Source organism: Mercenaria mercenaria, chromosome 14, assembly GCF_021730395.1.
Source record: "Mercenaria mercenaria strain notata chromosome 14, MADL_Memer_1, whole genome shotgun sequence".
NCBI classification, from domain to species: Eukaryota; Metazoa; Mollusca; class Bivalvia; order Venerida; family Veneridae; genus Mercenaria; species Mercenaria mercenaria.
The window spans coordinates 43,112,406-43,133,957 of record NC_069374.1 but is presented as its reverse complement, the minus strand read 5'-3'; the positions used below and the strand labels follow the sequence as shown (position 1 = coordinate 43,133,957).

At 36.0% G+C, this 21,552-nt stretch overlaps 2 protein-coding genes across 3 annotated transcripts in view; one reads left to right on the top strand and one right to left on the bottom strand.

Moving 5' to 3' along the window:
* LOC128548472 (nonsense-mediated mRNA decay factor SMG8-like) overlaps positions 1-3,939 on the top strand; it is a 43,855-nt gene extending 39,916 nt beyond the window's left edge. For both annotated transcript variants that reach the window (XM_053523344.1, XM_053523343.1), the window contains 3 exons: positions 678-736; positions 1,821-2,000; positions 3,322-3,939. In XM_053523344.1, the coding sequence (XP_053379319.1) occupies positions 678-736; positions 1,821-2,000; positions 3,322-3,436 (354 nt within the window). In that variant the 3' untranslated portion in view covers positions 3,437-3,939. The remainder of the gene's footprint in view (positions 1-677; positions 737-1,820; positions 2,001-3,321) is intronic.
* A 985-nt stretch (positions 3,940-4,924) lies between these two features.
* On the bottom strand, positions 4,925-21,543 carry LOC123526805 (uncharacterized). Its single transcript, XM_053523341.1, has 9 exons — positions 21,459-21,543; positions 20,334-20,469; positions 19,594-19,714; positions 18,694-18,849; positions 12,034-12,392; positions 10,786-10,849; positions 9,276-9,401; positions 7,423-7,584; positions 4,925-5,234 (listed from the first exon to the last, which is right to left on the bottom strand). The coding sequence occupies exons 2-9, from the start codon at positions 20,463-20,465 to the stop codon at positions 4,942-4,944; spliced, it is 1,413 nt and encodes a 470-aa protein (XP_053379316.1). The 5' UTR covers positions 20,466-20,469; positions 21,459-21,543; the 3' UTR covers positions 4,925-4,941.
* Positions 21,544-21,552: the final 9 nt, after the last annotated feature.

The window sequence follows — 21,552 nt, the reverse complement described above, 5'->3', positions numbered from 1 at the left end:
GTTTGTCCAAAGCAAGTGAGATAGTACTCAAGGATTTCTACCTCTGCCAGATTGTCCAGTGCATGTGAGATAATACATGATGTTCTACCTCTGCCAATGTTTCCTGGCATGTGAGATAAAACTGAAGTTCTGCCTCTGCTAGTGTTTCAATGACATTTGAGAGAATACTTGAGAAGTTTTACCTCTGCTAGTTTGTCCAAAGCATGTGAGATAATACTTGAGGGGTTCTACCTCTAGTTGTGCATGTTCAAGTCATGGGAGATAAAACTAGAGGTGTTTTACCTCTGTCAACATGTCTAAATCAATACTTGGAGTTCTACTATCAGTATGTCCAAGGCAGGCAAGATGGTACTTGAGTTCTACCTCTGCAAGCATATGCAAGGCATGTTAGATAATACTTGTGGTTTTCTACCTCTGCTAGTGTGTCCAAGTCAAGGGAGATAATACTTGAGGGGTTTTACCTCTGCAAGTACAGTCAGGGTAATTTAGATTGAGAAAAATGTTTCACTTCAGTTGAGCTCTTTAAAGATTGGACAATACGCCACTTATATGTTTAAGTCTCATTTTGATCTTTTCCCATAAATTTATGCCTGATGATAGTCACATCAGACAATTCAGTCTATATAAGATAATTTAGTTGTTCTGATCTATTTTTATGAATAATATTTATATTACAGGACAATGCAAACAAGCTTGTGAACTTAGATATGCCCCTGTACTGCCCTTGTCACTGCAGGTAAGCTTTTTTCACAGTGTGCATGGCACAGTGGTGTAGGGTGATGACTTTTAATCTTCTGTATTGCTCACTGCTACAGGTTCAGAATTATACTTGGATATTCTGCTATGTAAGGAGGAAGTAGAGGTTTCCTTTCCGAAATGTCAGCTTGTGACAAAGGTGGATAATCAGATTTTGGCCATGTAACGGATTTGTTCGAAACTTTAGCATCTGATCATTTACACTCATTTATGTTCACTTAACACTTAATACAAATTAGATTTTCGCTGGAGGTATTTTTAAAATTTCATTTTCCTATCCTGGTTGCCCAACCAAGATAGAGTTATTTTATCATAAGTATAAATTTGATAAACATACTTTGCCTAAGGAAATGTATAAATATTAGACATATTTAATATATTTGTAAAATATTTGCATTAAAAATTATGTATTTAGATGGAATTCATTAGAAACGCAAGTTTGAAAAATTATTATTACCTCCCTTTGCCTATCTTGGTTGCGCAACCAAGATAGATTGGAAATAAATGAATTCAGAAGCTACACACAGCTTTAAAACTTGCATTTTGGTTCAGATTGTTCAATAGTTGATATGTCTATCAAATGCAAATGTAAAACTAGACATTGTATCGAAATAAAAAGAAATACCCAGCTTTTTATATACTTTCATATTAAAGGGGAGTAATTACAAAATTTTATAAAAATAATAAAATATACATTTCAAACAGGAATCTAACTCTATGTAATCGGTCTTTTTGTTCCTTAAATAATTCTCTACCAGAATATACAACAAGTAAAAAATGTCATAAAATGTTGTTTAAATGTGATTGACTACCTTTAAAGTCTGTAGGCATACATTGTCTTCCTCAACCATGTAAAAGTTTCACATCAATGACAAAACCTAGCAAAACAGATGTACATAAATTTGGGCAGTTATTTAAGACCAGATTATGTATTCTCATTTTAATTAGGTGTATTTTATCATACTTTGTTAATTACAGAGGTCAGTTATATTTAAGGTTACAGTCTTCCAAGCTGCATTTGTTTCTAATACAATAGGTACAAGCTAAACATTTCTATTTTTCAGGTCATCAAAAGGTTATATGGCTCAGATGATGAGGATATATGTAGTCACACCAGATGGACCCTTAAGGGTTAGTGTGAATCCATTAATTCAGCCATCACCCCACCCATGTCCTATATTTCATCCAGGGGTAGGAGAAGAGATTGATCTGAGCCCAGGCTCACTGTGGATCTTACGACTGCCGTATCCTTTGTAATTTTAGTTTCATTATTTATTTTTCATATTTCTCATTTCAGAAATATTAACAGCAATTAACTTACAGGTATTCCTATAACTTCTTTTTAAGAAATAATGATAACAGTGATTTGCTGTTGAATAAAATCATTGTTTGGAGATAAGCTGCATAGGAAGTATATCAGGAGAGTGCAACCCAAATGATATAATAATATGAACAAATACTGATTTTACTCAAAAGCAAATACTGATTGAGATATATCATTCCAATTCATTCCAATTCTAAAACATCATCAAAAATTATTGTGTGAATCCTTTAAAACATCCACCAAATATTCGGCTATTTTGTGCGTGTTTCTCTTCCAGCATGCCGATTAGAAGTTTGAAGCAATGAATATAATTGTGATGTACAAACAGTGATTTGTTGCATAATAACACAGTTATTTTAAGTCTTCTTTTTTTATAGGAAAAAAAATAGAATCCTGTTCGAATACATTATATACTTTGTCTGGAAGTTAACAGAAACTTCTTAAATAGAACACTTACTGAAAAAATGCCAGTTTTGATTGTACATTCAAACCTTTATTTTAAAGTGTGGCTGCTAAAGGCAGGTGGCTGCTTAAGATAAGTTGGAATAAGATCAAAAAGTGTTATTTCTGAATTTAGCTGACTGACTGTTTAAGGCTAATTGTTTGCTTAATACTGTCAATACAGGTGGCTCTTAGGGCAGGTTTGACTACTGTTAGTGTACTTTGTCCTGATTAACTGTTAGCAATGTTTGCTGGGAAAGGTTTAATAACTTTCAAGTTGCCTAGGCCTTTAAAGCTGTGGCTTTTAAGATTTTTTTGCGAATAAAATTAGCTTTAATTCAACTATTGGCTGTTAGTATAGATGCAGCTGTCTTTCGTCATTTCCTTTGGGTGTAAAATTCTTTCATTTAGGGAAATCATCCAGCTGGGTTATGGAAGGTCAGTGGTTCCACCCTGTGTCTATCTGTGCCTAAAATAATGCCAGGAGGGACATCTGGGGTCTTCCTCCACAATCAAAAGCTGGAAAATTGCGGCTAGTCTTGTAATTGTGTCGGTGTGACATTAAACCCAACAAAGAAGCATATTTTCCTAATAGTATTAAAAAAAACAAATGTGCAATAAGCATTGCTTACTGTCAGATGTAAAAACTAAGAGATGACATATAAAAATTGGAAAGGGGGACTGAATGGCAGCATTTATCATACTAAAACAATTTTGGGCAATTAGTTAGTGCATTGATATTTAGGGTGCTTAAACAGTCAAAAATTAATATAAGAATTTAGACCTTAACAGTAATGTAGATCTGTATATATGGGAGACCAGGGACCATACACCATACCTGCAGATGCCACACAGCTTCCAGCATGTAGACTGTTAAAGGGAACATTCAATTTCAAAGAAATTTCTGGAGATTAAAGTCAAAAGTTATTCAAACAGTTGTTAAACAGTACACATGCTGCTCAGTACCTGCATCTGCAGATAGGAGATATTTTGGTCGTTGTCAGCTGCTTAGCAAGGATGTCTCGAGTTTGTACACTATTTGAGTCACAACCATGTACTTTTTAGTTTGACAGCATTACTGGATTCGTAAAATGCCAGCTTGAAAGTGATTTATGACAAACTTCTAGCTTGCCTGAAAAAAAGAAACAGTATAATATAAAAGCAGTCATTCCACTTGACAGCCATAAAAACAGTTAAGTCATATAAAAAAATGTAGTCATGGTTGGATTGTCAGTGCTGTTATCAGTGATGGCTAATACAAAGAAAGTGTGATACTGCTTTGTATCTGCACTGTAAAGAAAAGTTTCAAAGATTTAACAGTCATTTGTTCTGTTGCTGTCTATCTTTGATTCTGTGAAGTTGTTGAAGAAATGTGTTGTTTTTAGTGTTGAAATAATAAATGCTTAATAACTGTACAAGTGTTTTCTTTCAAGTGCTTCAGGATGCAAGCTGAAAATTCAGTTATGCGTTTTAGGCTAAAGATTACAGTTAGTGTGCCATCTAAATTTCTATCTTTATATGTTACATTATTCCATTGATTTTAGCAAAATGTATCACTGTGAAATCATGAATATGGAGAACTAAATCCTGTGGATTTAATGGTTGCATTAAAGTAAAATTCCCATTCATTTTATCTTCAGAAAAACAAAATCTGAACGAATTCTTATCCCACGAAATAGCTATTTATCATGTCCACAAAATAGCTTCTTGATCAAAACCATGAGAATTTTCATGTCCACAAAATAGCTGTTTGGTCAAAACCATAAAAATTTCATGCCCACAAAATGGAATCATTTCTCAGCATGTCTACCCATTGCATGGGAGACATGCCGTCTTGCCTTTACTGTCAATCTGCATTCAGCTTCTGTAAAAGTATTTTTAAAAGTCTGTAAAAGTTTTTAAAAAAATTATCTGTTGTGGGTTATGATAATAAAAACCCTCTTAATTACTTGAAATTTTAATCCGACCCAGTAAATATTTTTTGTTATCATTTATGACATTTTGCAATTATCTTCTATGGGGAAAATACATTAAAAGCTTTAGTTTGATTTTCAAAGGTCCTTTTGTGTTAACCATTATGCAATATAGACAAGTAGGGTATGTCTGTTTTCTTTTGATGAGGAGCTACAGTTTAAAAACCCTACATGAATACTTACGCATGATCCTAGATGGATTTATCCAAGATCAGCGTTACCATTGGTGGCCGTATGCTTTACTTAAAAGGGGTGAAATCTTGAGGAGTTGCAGCTACACTGACCTGAAATGGCTTATTCCTTACTACAGTGTAACTAACGCCCAAAACCAATTTGACTTGAAGAAATCATTCATATAAAGATTAAGTTTAGCACTCTGCCATGAATGCTTATACACATCTATACCCCTTTGTAAAGAAATGAACACATCAACATTTTGCCGGATATTTATTTTTTGTTCTCACATTCATTGAGCAGTTTGTCAAATTCCTCTACAAACTGATCAGACTGGCTTTTAGACTTCTTTACTGCCTTTGCACCACGTGTCATATTGGGATTTACAGATTTAGCTCCCTTGAATTTGTCTGGATTTGTCTCAAATTTCTTGATTTTCTGCTGTTTTGTTTCTTTCTTTTCTGTAGCTTTTGTCATTTCACCACTTCCCATCATGAGTACCTCATATGTGATACCATTGCTGTGTGCCTTCTTGTCTGTGAGGCCAACGTCGTCCATCAGCTCGTCTGAAATAAAATCAATTTACCAGTATCATTCTCGCTTACCAGGTGTAAGTTTGTCTCGGAAGGGCTGAGAAGAACACCTGATGGATGAGAGTGACTTTATATTAATAATGTTTGAAAGTAAATACCACAATGTTTATGTAGGGATAACGGATGTATTTTTCGTGTTATAACATATGCAGAATCCCGAGGGATTGGTTGGTACTCGAGCCCGTTATGACGAGGGTACCAACGACTCCCGTGGGATTCTAAAGATGTTAAAACACGAAAAGAACATGCGCTAACGCTAGTCTAGCATAAACCGCGTAAAAAAACCAGGTAAATGAATATACCGTCCCTCAACGTCATTAAATTTCCATGAAATGTGCGGAAAAGTCTACGTTGTTTTTTCACATTTACGTCATTTCCTTTTGAATTATCCGTTTTGGTGCCGTAATACGTTTACACTTTGCCACGGAACGCGCATATATAAAAGGGTGTTATAGGTTAAAGGTCAGTAATTCAAATCCTTCTTTGTTTCATATAAAAAACGACAACTTCATGTCGTCTTTACGTATCTTTAGAGAACATCACTTTTTCCTGCACCAATTTTTCATGAAAGTTCTATCACAAATTAACGAAAAAATGAAAAGAAAATAGGGGGTTGAATAGTTCCTAGTGAAATGCCAGTCAGTTGTGGTCTGCTACCCTAAAAATGGCGCATATTTGCTCTCCTCCGCGCAATAAACACCTACTTCCGGTTTCGATCTGCAAAACTTGCCGTGTGGGTTGTATGAACATGAAAACCGTCTCATTTCATGCAGAATGTATTCTAGTAGCGAAAAAGTGTGATTAAAGCGCTCGTTCTACACGAATTTGCGCAGAAAATGGGAAAATTAGGATCTATTTATTATGGACTTCTTTCGACTACACCACGGAAGCACATTTTCGACCGAATTACTGACCTTATTCCTATAACAGCACGTGGGAGCGAGAATCTCTCTGTTAACACACGTTTTCTCTCCTGTTAAAACACCCCCCAAAAAAGTGACAATAACAGTAGTTTTATACTAGAATTTACTTTTTAGTTGATATTCCGAGTCCCTTAATGAAGACAAAGCAAGTTTTGGATTTTATAATGTTATTATAAAATACTTGATCATTATGCCAAAGTTGATCTAAATTAAAATGATGCAATGACTTAAAAGTGGAAACCCTTCTAACCAGAAACTGATAAGATGTGCATGTTTTAGAATTTTTGCCAATAGTTGTAATTTGATATCAGACATTTTCCTGATACTCCTACAAATGTATCTGAACATTTCAATTCTGAAAATCACTCTGTTAGTGATTTTTCTTTCATGCCAATCGACTTGGTAAAAAATGACTGGTTAAGGCTCTTGAAAGAGACTCGTTGGATTCATACATTGAATACAGCCTGGCCTCATGGCATGAATGCTAAAATATTATTTTAGTCTTTCATTTTTTCACACAGATTCTTCCTAATGTATTTTTGCATATAAGTTAGTTTTCCTTGCTTGTATTAATATTATTTTTGCTGTGCAATTTTTGCAGGGAATAAGTATCTATTTTTGATCCTAAACTATATGTGAATATTACGCCAAAATGGGTAACGTCTTTTGACGTCGTACTTTCCTGTGACGTCATACTATTTTGTTATTATACTCTGATGAAGTCCAATGGACGAAACATGTTTTAGTTTTCAAGTAAAAAGTATATTTCTGGAGTTAGTTCTTCGCTTTATCTATTTCTTCCAATAGTTGTAGAAAGACATTCATTTAAACTGTATCGAAATGGTTAAATTTCCATTTTTGCCATTTTAAACTCAGTTGCAAGAAATTAATTTTCAATGTAACTCAGATTTGTTACTCTGTTTAACATACAGTAGTGGTAGTGGACTCATTAAAACAATCTGCAATTTCCACGGGAACAAGCATCATTGTGTGCTACTTCGCCGTAGAAACTTGCTTTTTCATAACCGAAGAATGTCGGAAATACTTAATTGAACGGAAAGTGACGATTGGCATTATGGATCTACTACCATGCTAAATTTCTATAATAAACTTGTCCATATTTCAGTTTGGACAGTAACATTAACTGTTAAAAGGGGTGCTTACCAAAAAAAGATACTGACTGAATGGCGAACAGTGCAGATCTTAGTCTGCACTGGTCACAAAGGTTAAATACTGACCTATCTCTGTCATCAGTGTATGTAGCTTCTTCTCTTTCTCCAGTAGCTTCTCGTCATTAGTGTTGAGTAGAGGCCATTTGTATTTCTGACCTTCACATTTCTCCACGGCTGACATCTCCTCATCAGTATCTGTGTCAGACCAACTGTCGACAGCTTCACTCTCTGATAAATTGGTTATATAATTATATTCTTTATAAAGCAGCAAAAAGTAATTGATATGTAATAATAAGTTACTCGGGAACAGTCATTTGAACAACAGGCATATCTCCGAAACTGTTTAATGGATTTTCAATTAACTATACACGTATCTCCAACATCAGTTTTTTTTAACTGTGTACAAAGACAGTTTTAGTCTTTTAGATGTAAATTGTTGTCCCTTGCGGCTGCGCATGTATAGTTTTTTAATCAAATCGCGGGTATACTTTTAGAGTGAGCGATTACTGAAAATGATGATCAAATACAACCAAATTATCTAGTTACAAGATCAAACCGCTTTATTTAATGTCCTCACCATAATTTCTAAATGTGTGAACAGATTGTCTTAAAAAAGAATCGATGGTTTGCCTCATCAAGACAAAATGCGTTAAACATCGCAGGTCTTTGGGTTCAAAGGTCAAGGCCACGTTTGAGGCCAAAGGTAATATATACCTTCTTCTCGTGTCCGCACTATATCTACTAAACTTCTGGAAAGATTTTCATAAAACTAGTATCAGATCTGTGTTGAGGACTTTTAAACACATTCACTGACAGCTCTAGTTTAATTTTCATTTGATTGTCAAAAGAATCAACCTTCCCGGTTTATGCTCTCCGCCAATATAAAGTGACAGACAATAATGACCCTATACTTCCCATTTGACTGGCTGACCGCTTTTCTCTACGTTACCATGTTTCGCAAGTTTGCAATTTATCCAAAAATTAGCAAATGCAGTGTCATGGAATTTTCGATATACTGTCAAATCAAAATAAAGTAAACAGCATGAAAATATTCACACTGTGAAATCGCGGCTTCTGTTCATCTTGGATACGACTTACAATGAGCGCTACGCTTGTTTGAAATAATATGACCGTTGACAAGGTCTGTAGAATGCTCTCTATATGGGCAATTTTGCAAAGGCTGTATAAATTGTGTTACACTAACGTGTGTAATTAGAACTATTTTAAAAAGTTTTGGGACACTTCCAGATATTTCAATGCTAAAAAATATGAAATAGTTATGCATGAAAATCGCGTGATCGGAATATACTGATATACAAAACTCGCCAAAATGGTATTAAAGGTGCACAACAGAATGGCTGTATTCTTTTGTATTCCCTTGGTGGTATTTATTCATGATTTGCATAAAAAAAAGAGGAATAAAAGCATCTACAGTTACAAACTGATAGTGGCAAAAATCGGGCCAAGACAGTGTCTTTATGTCTATGGATGTAGCAGTGTGCACAGTATTTGATGTATTAAGTTGAGTTTAAACCCTATTTTGTGTCTTTAAAAATTGTACTGAAAAGAGATAGACTGGATAAGTTTGCAAATGAAATTATGAAAACACATCAATTCAGGGAGGAACGAACTAAATTGTTCACCTGTCATCTTGTGTAGCTGCATTATTCTAGTACGGAAGGTCGGTGGTTCTACCCAGGTGCCCGCTCGTGATGAAATAATGCACGGAGGGGCACCTGGGGTCTTCCTCCACCATTAAAGCTGGAAAGTCGCCATATGACCTATCATGTGTCGGTGCGACGTTAAATAAAAAAAAAGTATTATTCTAGCATTATCAGAACGATTTTCACGAAGTTGATGTGGGAGGACAAAGTAGGTCGCTAGGTTGTGGTGGGTCTTTAACCGACGAAAGTACTTACTATACATAAGTTTACTTTTATCGGCGTTTCCAGTACTAATGTAATCTTTTGATCCTCTTTTTCTGTATTTCTCCGAACCGTCTTTTGTATTTCTGTATTGATGACTTCCTGATGCTGTCTCCACGTCTGAAATTGTAAAATTACTTTTAGACTTTCTATGTTACGTACAACTTTATATTGTTTCTTAAAACGCAGGTACTGTATCGGGCAGTCTTTAACTGGTATTTTCAACCAGAAAGTTCCTGTTAACGCGACGTGGAACAGAAATGTATGTCGTAACTTACTTGTGAAATGATGGATTACCCTTTCATCTTTTAAAGACATCGGTATGACCTACGTCATCCTGGTTATTTATCGATGGATAGCATTAAAGAAGCATCCTTTATTGCTAGGCAGACATTAATATAAGTAAATGAATGGTTTTGGAAAACAACAGGAGTCATACAATGCTCTGTAGGTGTAGTGAATCATCGTTTATACAAAACGAAAAGTGGCCCACGAAAGTGTCATAGCTGTCAAACCTTAAAATTCTCGTGCAAAAAAAAATGCATTTTACCTGCAGTCATCGTGAAAGCATGTATTATTACGGTACTGTAGGGTGTCAGTAATACATGTATAGGAAACTGTCTGCCATTTTAACTTAATAAATGGAAGAATATTTCCATAAAAATTAATTTTTGCACATTTCTAAAGACTTACCAAAGTAGAAAAATTCTTTACTATAATCCATATTTCATTAATTCGTGCGTATTTGTGTGTTCAGATATATCTCACAACTAGTAAACAAGCACACCTGCTAATGAGTGGTTTAGAATGCGTTAATGAATGTTCCACGCTTTCTTAAACAACTGCGCAAACAGAAAATCAATGTTTTTTTAGTTAAACTCTAATGGTAAAGAAACCTCAGAGTTCAGTAGCCGTGCGTTTCATTTGCTTCATTACGTGTGCGCCGAAAAAACCCAAATAAAAAAAAACTTAATATAATTATTATAAGTTTATTCGGGCATGTAGTCTCTCTGAACTCCTTACAACCCACTGGTTTTATTTATACCCCGCCAACAACTTGTATACTTCATAGTATATTTGATCCATTAAATGAGACAGAGGTGGCATTGTCGCAGAGAATCTGAAAACCAAAACGTTTATGCCTCCAATTTGAGACAGTATCTTTGGGTCAAGTGCGTGTTTTTTGACACAGACAGGTCTGAACTGGCTAGGCTGCGCAAATCCTGATACTCACTGATAAATAGCAATATCAAACACATGGTTTGTTATCTAATAAAGATTTTAAATGTAATGTTTTACAAAGGGCAAAAATCCGTGTAGAACTAATTTTACACTATCCCTCTTGAAACCATGAACACCAGTATTTAAATACACATAAAAAAGTTTAATGGAAATGTAACAGTCATTAAAACAAAACAAAACAAAACAACTACGTCATGACGTACGCGAACGCACACACAGCAAACTTGATGTAACGAAAATTTAGGATTTCCAAACTACTTACTTTGATCGCCACTGAAGACAGCCTTAAGATCGCAAGACGACGATCCAGTCTTTTTCATTTTTACCTGAAAAACAGGCAACGTGTATTGTTGTGTAGTTACAGCAGCTTTGTTACATTTCAAAACTTCGCCGGCGTTTCTATGCCTAAACTACTGTTTCTTTGAAACTTCTCACTCATTTTTATTTATTTCTCTGACAGCTTAACTTACAAAACTAGATTCTAATAATGGAACTTACCTACTCTTGCGGGTTCTTGTAAGTTTAGACAAATTTACGGAATTTCTTAATTATTCAAGGCTTAATTATGTTGAAATGATCTAATATTAAAACTATTTGGTCTGTTGTATATGTTGGTTAGATATCATAATTTTCTGACAGACAAGTACACTGTCCAATCACAAATGACAGCTAGTACAATGTTAACACATAAAGTACATGTTCTATGATGGCATATTTCTGCCACGACACAGCTAGGTAGCTATCGCGATAACATTCTAAACTGTCCAGGAAATATGGACGTTTTTTCTGAAAACATTATATCAATAAATGATATTTTCCAGAGATTTTATTTCCTGAAAATGTTTTAGCACAAAATGGCAGCTGTCGGCACTTACGCAAAAAGTATCGAGAAAAGGCAATTATCGCAGTCTTTCTACCAGGAAACTTTCGGCAATTGAGACGGCAATCTTTTAAGAAAACTTCGCTTTTTTCAAGAAAGTTTTTGTCTCGCCCACTTTTAGTTGAAGCGAGACTAAGAGATTCAAATTCCGGAGGCGGCGACAGCGACGGCTTAAACAATTGCGAATAACTCATTATGGCTTTGAAACTTTGGAAGATACTAGATATCTATAGAAGTTTTAAAACTCATTTTGCACCTATTTCATGAGTCAAAGCTCCTGTAGGCGAGACATTTTCAGGTTGTGGCCTTGTTTAAATATCGCGATAGCTACCTCGTGGCAGAAATTTGGCACCATACTATGTGCCAGCATACAATACCCAATATAATTGTCTGATATAACCTACATTCCTTTTCCGAAAGCTAAATTTCAGCTCAGATATCTGATCTGTTGATTTGTGCTAAGTTTCATTCAAATATTCTGATTCCTTAATTTCTTATCCTTCTCAAACATAACATGTATTCTTTTCAAAGTTGAATGTTAATTAGGTCGTTTCTAGGTACCATTTTTCAAATTAAAGGAAGCTTTACAAACTAAGCTTCAGTTATTATTATCCTATTTTTTGTAAATACCTTTCCATCTTTCATGCTGATAATTCCATTTGATTTACCGTTGCTTCCTAGCAACAGTCTGCAAAGTGCATCGTTGCCTTCCTCCTCAAAGGAGATTTCTTGTGCAGCAGAACAAATGTCGTCAATGTTCTGGAAGAACAGTTCCATGTCGTCTGCATTGCCTATTCTTGCTATTGTATCTGCATCGTTACCCAGGATCCGCAACAGCTGATCGCGCAGGTTATCTATTTGCCTCATGACCTTTGACACGGAACGGACACGCGATCTTTTCGCGCCTTTTTCTTGCATATCGCGAACCACTCGTCTGGTATGGTCGAGCTGTTGTTCTACTCTTATCAACAGGTACATCACCCGGTATCCTGGCAATATTGCAAATAAATGTTTTAGTGTTTGTATATGCTGTTGGTATAGGGTTCGTGGCCAAGTGGTAAAGGTAGCGGACTTCAAAATCACTTGCCCCTCACCGATGGTTCGAGTCTTAATCGGGACGTTAAACTCTCCGTGTGAGGAAGCCATCCAGCTCGGTTTCAGAAGGTCGGTGGTTCTACCCAGGTAACCGCTTGTGATGAAATAATGCACGGAGGGGCATTCTGGTCCACCATCAAAGTTGGAAAGATAATTGTGTCGGTGCGACATTAACTTGCTTTTTCATAACCGAAGAATGTCGGAAATACTTAATTGAACGGAAAGTGACGATTGGCATTATGGATCTACTACCATGCTAAATTTCTATAATAAACTTGTCCATATTTCAGTTTGGACAGTAACATTAACTGTTAAAAGGGGTGCTTACCAAAAAAAGATACTGACTGAATGGCGAACAGTGCAGATCTTAGTCTGCACTGGTCACAAAGGTTAAATACTGACCTATCTCTGTCATCAGTGTATGTAGCTTCTTCTCTTTCTCCAGTAGCTTCTCGTCATTAGTGTTGAGTAGAGGCCATTTGTACTTCTGACCTTCATATTTCTCCACGGCTGACATCTCCTCATCAGTATCGGTGTCAGACCAACTGTCGACAGCTTCACTCTCTGATAAATTGGTTATATAATTATATTCTTTATAAAGCAGCAAAAAGTAATTGATATGTAATAATAAGTTACTCGGGAACAGTCATTTGAACAACAGGCATATCTCCGAAACTGTTTAATGGATTTTCAATTAACTATACACGTATCTCCAACATCAGTTTTTTTTAACTGTGTACAAAGACAGTTTTAGTCTTTTAGATGTAAATTGTTGTCCCTTGCGGCTGCGCATGTATAGTTTTTTAATCAAATCGCGGGTATACTTTTAAAGTGAGCGATTACTGAAAATGATGATGATCAAATACAGCCAAATTCTCTAGGTACAAGTTTAAACCGCTTTATTTGATGTCCTCACCATAATTTCTAAATGTGTGAACAGATTGTCTTAAAAAAGAATCGATGGTTTGCCTCATCAAGACAAAATGCGTTAAACATCGCAGGTCTTTGGGTTCAAAGGTCAAGGCCACGTTTGAGGCCAAAGGTAATATATACCTTCTTCTCGTGTCCGCACTATATCTACTAAACTTCTGGAAAGATTTTCATAAAACTAGTATCAGATCTGTGTTGAGGACTTTTAAACACATTCACTGACAGCTCTAGTTTAATTTTCATTTGATTGTCAAAAGAATCAACCTTCCCGGTTTATGCTCTCCGCCAATATAAAGTGACAGACAATAATGACCCTATACTTCCCATTTGACTGGCTGACCGCTTTTCTCTACGTTACCATGTTTCGCAAGTTTGCAATTTATCCAAAAATTAGCAAATGCAGTGTCATGGAATTTTCGATATACTGTCAAATCAAAATAAAGTAAACAGCATGAAAATATTCACACTGTGAAATCGCGGCTTCTGTTCATCTTGGATACGACTTACAATGAGCGCTACGCTTGTTTGAAATAATATGACCGTTGACAAGGTCTGTAGAATGCTCTCTATATGGGCAATTTTGCAAAGGCTGTATAAATTGTGTTACACTAACGTGTGTAATTAGAACTATTTTAAAAAGTTTTGGGACACTTCCAGATATTTCAATGCTAAAAAATATGAAATAGTTATGCATGAAAATCGCGTGATCGGAATATACTGATATACAAAACTCGCCAAAATGGTATTAAAGGTGCACAACAGAATGGCTGTATTCTTTTGTATTCCCTTGGTGGTATTTATTCATGATTTGCATAAAAAAAAGAGGAATAAAAGCATCTACAGTTACAAACTGATAGTGGCAAAAATCGGGCCAAGACAGTGTCTTATGTCTATGGATGTAGCAGTGTGCACAGTATTTGATGTATTAAGTTGAGTTTAAACCCTATTTTGTGTCTTTAAAAATTGTACTGAAAAGAGATAGACTGGATAAGTTTGCAAATGAAATTATGAAAACACATCAATTCAGGGAGGAACGAACTAAATTGTTCACCTGTCATCTTGTGTAGCTGCATTATTCTAGTACGGAAGGTCGGTGGTTCTACCCAGGTGCCCGCTCGTGATGAAATAATGCACGGAGGGGCACCTGGGGTCTTCCTCCACCATTAAAGCTGGAAAGTCGCCATATGACCTATCATGTGTCGGTGCGACGTTAAATAAAAAAAAAAGTATTATTCTAGCATTATCAGAACGATTTTCACGAAGTTGATGTGGGAGGACAAAGTAGGTCGCTAGGTTGTGGTGGGTCTTTAACCGACGAAAGTACTTACTATACATAAGTTTACTTTTATCGGCGTTTCCAGTACTAATGTAATCTTTTGATCCTCTTTTTCTGTATTTCTCCGAACCGTCTTTTGTATTTCTGTATTGATGACTTCCTGATGCTGTCTCCTCGTCTGAAATTGTAAAATTACTTTTAGACTTTCTATGTTACGTACAACTTTATATTGTTTCTTAAAACGCAGGTACTGTATCGGGCAGTCTTTAACTGGTATTTTCAACCAGAAAGTTCCTGTTAACGCGACGTGGAACAGAAATGTATGTCGTAACTTACTTGTGAAATGATGGATTACCCTTTCATCTTTTAAAGACATCGGTATGACCTACGTCATCCTGGTTATTTATCGATGGATAGCATTAAAGAAGCATCCTTTATTGCTAGGCAGACATTAATATAAGTAAATGAATGGTTTTGGAAAACAACGGGAGTCATACAATGCTCTGTAGGTGTAGTGAATCATCGTTTATACAAAACGAAAAGTGGCCCACGAAAGTGTCATAGCTGTCAAACCTTAAAATTCTCGTGCAAAAAAAAATGCATTTTACCTGCAGTCATCGTGAAAGCATGTATTATTACGGTACTGTAGGGTGTCAGTAATACATGTATAGGAAACTGTCTGCCATTTTAACTTAAAAATGGAAGAATATTCCATAAAAAATTAATTTTTGCACATTTCTAAAGACTTACCAAAGTAGAAAAATTCTTTACTATAATCCATATTTCATTAATTCGTGCGTATTTGTGTGTTCAGATATATCTACACAACTAGTAAACAAGCACACCTGCTAATGAGGGGTTTAAATGCGTTAATGAATGTTCCACGCTTTCTTAAACAACTGCGCAAACAGAAAATCAATGTTTTTTTAGTTAAACTCTAATGGTAAAGAAACCTCAGAGTCAGTAGCCGTGCGTTTCATTTGCTTCATTACGTGTGCGCCGAAAAAACCCAAATAAAAAAAACTTAATATAATTATTATAAGTTTATTCGGGCATGTAGTCTCTCTGAACTCCTTACAACCCACTGGTTTTTTTTATACCCGCCAACAACTTGTATACTTCATAGTATATTTGATCCATTAAATGAGACAGAGGTGGCATTGTCCGCAGTAGAATCTGAAAACCAAAACGTTTATGCCTCCAATTTGAGACAGTATCTTTGGGTCAAGTTCGTGTTTTTTGACACAGACAGGTCTGAACTGGCTAGGCTGCGCAAATCCTGATACTCACTGATAAATAGCAATATCAAACACATGGTTTGTTATCTAATAAAGTTTTTAAATGTAATGTTTTACAAAGGGCAAAAATCCGTGTAGAACTAATTTTACACTATCCCTCTGAAACCATGAACACCAGTATTTAAATACACATAAAAAAGTTTAATGGAAATGTAACAGTCATTAAAACAAAACAAAACAAAACAACTACGCCCATGACGTACGCGAACGCACACACAGCAAACTTGATGTAACGAAAATTTAGGATTTCCAAACTACTTACTTTGATCGCCACTGAAGACAGCCTTAAGATCGCAAGACGACGATCCAGTCTTTTTCATTTTTACCTGAAAAACAGGCAACGTGTATTGTTGTGTAGTTACAGCAGCTTTGTTACATTTCAAAACTTCGCCGGCGTTTCTATGCCTAAACTACTGTTTCTTTGAAACTTCTCACTCATTTTTATTTATTTCTCTGACAGCTTAACTTACAAAACTAGATTCTAATAATGGAACTTACCTACTCTTGCGGGTTCTTGTAAGTTTAGACAAATTTACGGAATTTCTTAATTATTCAAGGCTTAATTATGTTGAAATATCTAATATTAAAACTATTTGGTCTGTTGTATATGTTGGTTAGATATCATAATTTTCTGACAGACAAGTACACTGTCCAATCACAATGACAGCTAGTACAATGTTAACACATAAAGTACATGTTCTATGATGGCATATTTCTGCCACGACACAGCTAGGTAGCTATCGCGATAACATTCTAAACTGTCCAGGAAATATGGACGTTTTTTTCTGAAAACATTATATCAATAAAATGATATTTTCCAGAGATTTTATTTCCTGAAAATGTTTTAGCACAAAAGGCAGCTGTCGGCACTTACGCAAAAAGTATCGAGAAAAGGCAATTATCGCAGTCTTTCTCCCAGGAAACTTTCGGCAATTGAGACGGCAATCTTTTAAGAAAACTTCGCTTTTTTCAAGAAAGTTTTTGTCTCGCCCACTTTTAGTTGAAGCGAGACTAAGAGATTCAAATTCCGGAGGCGGCGACAGCGACGGCTTAAACAATTGCGAATAACTCATTATGGCTTTGAAACTTTGGAAGATACTAGATATCTATAGAAGTTTTAAAACTCATTTTGCACCTATTTCATGAGTCAAAGCTCCTGTAGGCGAGACATTTTCAGGTTGTGGCCTTGTTTAAATATCGCGATAGCTACCTCGTGCAGAAATTTGGCACCATACTATGTGCCAGCATACAATACCCAATATAATTGTCTGATAAAAACCTACATTCCTTTTCCGAAAGCTAAATTTCAGCTCAGATATCTGATCTGTTGATTTGTGCTAAGTTTCATTCAAATATTCTGAATCCTTAATTTCTTATCCTTCTCAAACATAACATGTATTCTTTCAAAGTTGAATGTTAATTAGGTCGTTTCTAGGTACCATTTTTAAAATTAAAGGAAGCTTTACAAACTAAGCTTCAGTTATTATTATCCTATTTTTTGTAAATACCTTTCCATCTTTCATGCTGATAATTCCATTTGATTTACCGTTGCTTCCTAGCAACATCTGCAAAGTGCATCGTTGCCTTCCTCCTCAAAGGAGATTTCTTGTGCAGCAGAACAAATGTCGTCAATGTTCTGGAAGAACAGTTCCATGTCGTCTGCATTGCCTATTCTTGCTATTGTATCTGCATCGTTACCCAGGATCCGCAACAGCTGATCGCGCAGGTTATCTATTTGCCTCATGACCTTTGACACGGAACGGACACGCGATCTTTTCGCGCCTTTTTCTTGCATATCGCGAACCACTCGTCTGGTATGGTCGAGCTGTTGTTCTACTCTTATCAACGGGTACATCACCCGGTATCCTGGCAATATTGCAAATAAATGTTTAGTGTTTGTATATTGCTTTTGGGTATAGGGTTCGTGGCCAAGTGGTAAAGGTAGCGGACTTCAAAATCACTTGCCCCTCACCGATGGTTCGAGTCTTAATCGGGACGTTAAACTCTCCGTGTGAGGAAGCCATCCAGCTCGGTTTCAGAAGGTCGGTGGTTCTACCCAGGTAACCGCTTGTGATGAAATAATGCACGGAGGGGCATTCTGGTCCACCATCAAAGTTGGAAAGATAATTGTGTCGGTGCGACATTAAAGCAATTAAAAACAAGACAAAAATAGAAACGGTTCGGTTATGTAGTTGCATAAGATTTTTTTTAGTATTACATGTGACAGGAGTCTCGAAATTCTGCCTGAAAGATTACACTGGTTTGTTTTGTATCGGCGTACTTGTCTTAATGTTGGAAAGCATTTTCGAAAATCAACTGGCAATGACTACTTGTACACAGATTTGACATAAAATATATTATGGACACACACGACGTCATGAACATCAAAGAAAACTTTGATTCTGTGACGAATTATGTTTGTCACATCAGTACCGGGCTATTCCAGGGTTTCTTAGTATAAACGTTTAATTGTCCCTTTTTTCTAGTTTATCATTGCGTGCTACAAGTGATAAAAGAGCTATAATAAAGGTCTCTGATATTCGATGCCTCCTGAAAAGCGAGGAGAGAGGATCCTATCTCTGCAAATAATGATGCATTTGAAATAGTCTCTCTTCACTTAAAGCTTGTATTAATGCCGTGAGATAATGAATTAGGAGTTTGGCGTAGTAAAACAGTTGACATTGTACTTACTATCAAATACTGTTTCAGTGTTACTTTCGTCTTTACGGGTGCTAGGAATCGATTTTGGAGTAGATGGGCGGGAAAAATGAACATTCTGTAACAGCGGATTGCTCTCAAGTCTTGAAAGGCGTTCTTTGAGGAGATTCAGGTCTTCGCTTGTTATGCCTGTAAAAATCACACTTTCTGAATATAGTCTGAGTGTTTTAAAGCGGTATTAACCTTTTTAGCAGATTTCAGGTTGGATCATTCTGTTGAAACGGCACAGATTCCACAATACATGTTTGTGCGCGTATAGTTTTGTTTTCCATATAAATTTCTGCATTTCTCTGCATCAGTTTTACGAAATAGCTTGGTTGTTTGTCTGTTCTTATATTGTATTTCTGTTCGCAAACTAAACAGTGACGCTCACATCTTTGAGTATAAATAAAGTATAAATTTGACATTGGATAATGCATTTTGATTATTTGTACACAGCGACGCACGTATAGCGTATGTACGATGCGTTGTACTTTGTAATTTATAAAATATTAAGTTCTGTTCATCCCACCGCCAAAGTATCCACATTTTTCGGGTCATTTTTGTAATCAACATGAGTTGTCTGAAAACATAGTATTTTGACTGGTTTTATTATAATGACGTAGTGTTGTATTTTCTGACGTTAATGTTAGATATGCAGAATTTCGCCAAAAAAGCTCGACCATGTTTCTATTAGCATCAAGAAAATATAATACGGCACCATAAATATAGCCATACTTTCATTTCACAATAGCCAAGTATTCGGAAAAATCACGCTAGAAATATGTTGCGTAATATTTCATCCGATCTGAGGTCTGGCAAAGTCCGGACACAAACAATGACAGACCTCTTGTATGCGAGAATATGTATTAAATATTACTGCATGTTAATTACCTTTGTCAGTGCGACTTTTCTTCAAGAAGTTTAGCTTTTTTATCCCTTTATCCTGTTTTTCCTTTTGTTTTGTCAGACTATCTTTCCTGTTCTTGTCTGGCTTTGTAACCCATTGAATAAACTGCAATATATCATGTAGTTTTCAACTGTTAGGTACAACATAAAATTCGGGCATCCTTGGCCGTGTCGTTGGGGCCGCTGGCATAAAGTTACTTTCTTCTCATTGCTGTGGGTTTGACACCTCACTTTGGGTGCAGAATGATCTCATGCGCGGATGGCTTACTGAAGGCCCGTAGTTCTGTAGTTCTGCCTATGTGACCACTCGTGTTTGAAATAACGTCGGGTGATTTTTTGTCTTCCTCCACCACCAGGAGCTTGAAAGTCGCCATATGCCACATGACATTTTGTGTCAGTGTGATCTTAGACCAAACAAAACTTAATAAATTGTTGAATTCATAATGCCAAGGTCGTTAATCTTTTGATAAACGAAGGTGGCTGAATGCTTAACTATATATTAATATCTTTTCATGTTGCATAATGAAGAAAAATGATAGCAGACTCGGTTCCACTGTGTTGTCCGCACAAGGTAATGAAATGAGCAACACCCGTCACGCCTCCTTGAACGAGCTTAAGCAGAGTAAGTTACTGTTAGTATCAAATGGAATCCACGTTCAGACAAATAAAATACACATAGAGCAAGTACGGGGCGACGTTAATTAGGAAAACAAATGTCTACTTACTGTATCCAGTATAGAGTCATCACTAGGTTCCTTCTGCTGTTGATCTACATCACAAATGACTCTTGTATCCCCATCAACAGATAGTCCAGATTCTTCCGAACTGGCCGTAGTTTTTAAATTGTTATCACGCATTTATCTGAAAGGCAAATTTTACTGTGACGATGGACATTTGGATAGACAAAAGATTCACCACCTAAATTCTAGACCGGTTTCCGTTCGTATATGAATAGAATACTATTCTTGAAAATGCCCATAACCTTTAAAGTTCTGTCTGTCTAGAACCCTCCAAGTTGTAAAATAATTATAAAACATTTATAACCATTTCAAGGACTCAGAGAAGCACATCTGCTACGTGTGATGTAAGATTTAGAAATACGCGGAGATATCATATAGCTATAATAGACATTCTCGCAGACTTCTGATGCTCAGTCAAATCATGCGCTTAATATGCCATGACGGTCAAATCATCCCAAATCAGTTGGTCGAACAAAATGATAGCAACCTTGCAATTTATGTTTTATCATTAAAATCAAAATGTTGTCCCATTCAAAAAAATTGTCACATTCATATCTAAATTAACGTTTATACCAATGAAGCATTCGCTTGTACTGTCTGTCAGGTTTTTTTTTCTTTTTTATTGGACAATGTGTTTAACTTTTAAATCAAATTACATGTACTTGATAGTAAATTGTTTTATCTCACTGGAACATTTCTCTACCATTTATTGAAATTGGCTTTCTTTTATAATCCTCGAACTGACGTAGTCATATTTTTGACACTTTGAAGAACATATAATGAATAATCCCCCCCCCCCCCCCCCACACACACATAAAAGGAAATGTTTGACCAATATGTAGCCCATTTATCATTCCCCCCTCCCCCCTGACAGGTCAAGTTCTTGCTGGGTGGAAAGAACTGACTGGTCCATTTCTTCCCCCACCTGACAAAGCAAGTACTGGCTAGCGGGGAAAGAACTGACCAATCAATTTCTTCTCCCCACTTTGTAATATGTATAATCTCCTGATGTGAAATTTTAATTTCAATGGATTGAATTCGCAATGTATTTTCAAAGTTGCCAAGATGTCAAGATATATTTCAATCAGTCAAAGAAGGTTTTATACTAACATTGTTCTTTCTCTTTCTGTAATCCTCTGCCGCGTATCATTAACTGTTGCCAACAGTTATAACGTCATGTACAACAATGACGTAGTGACGCTAA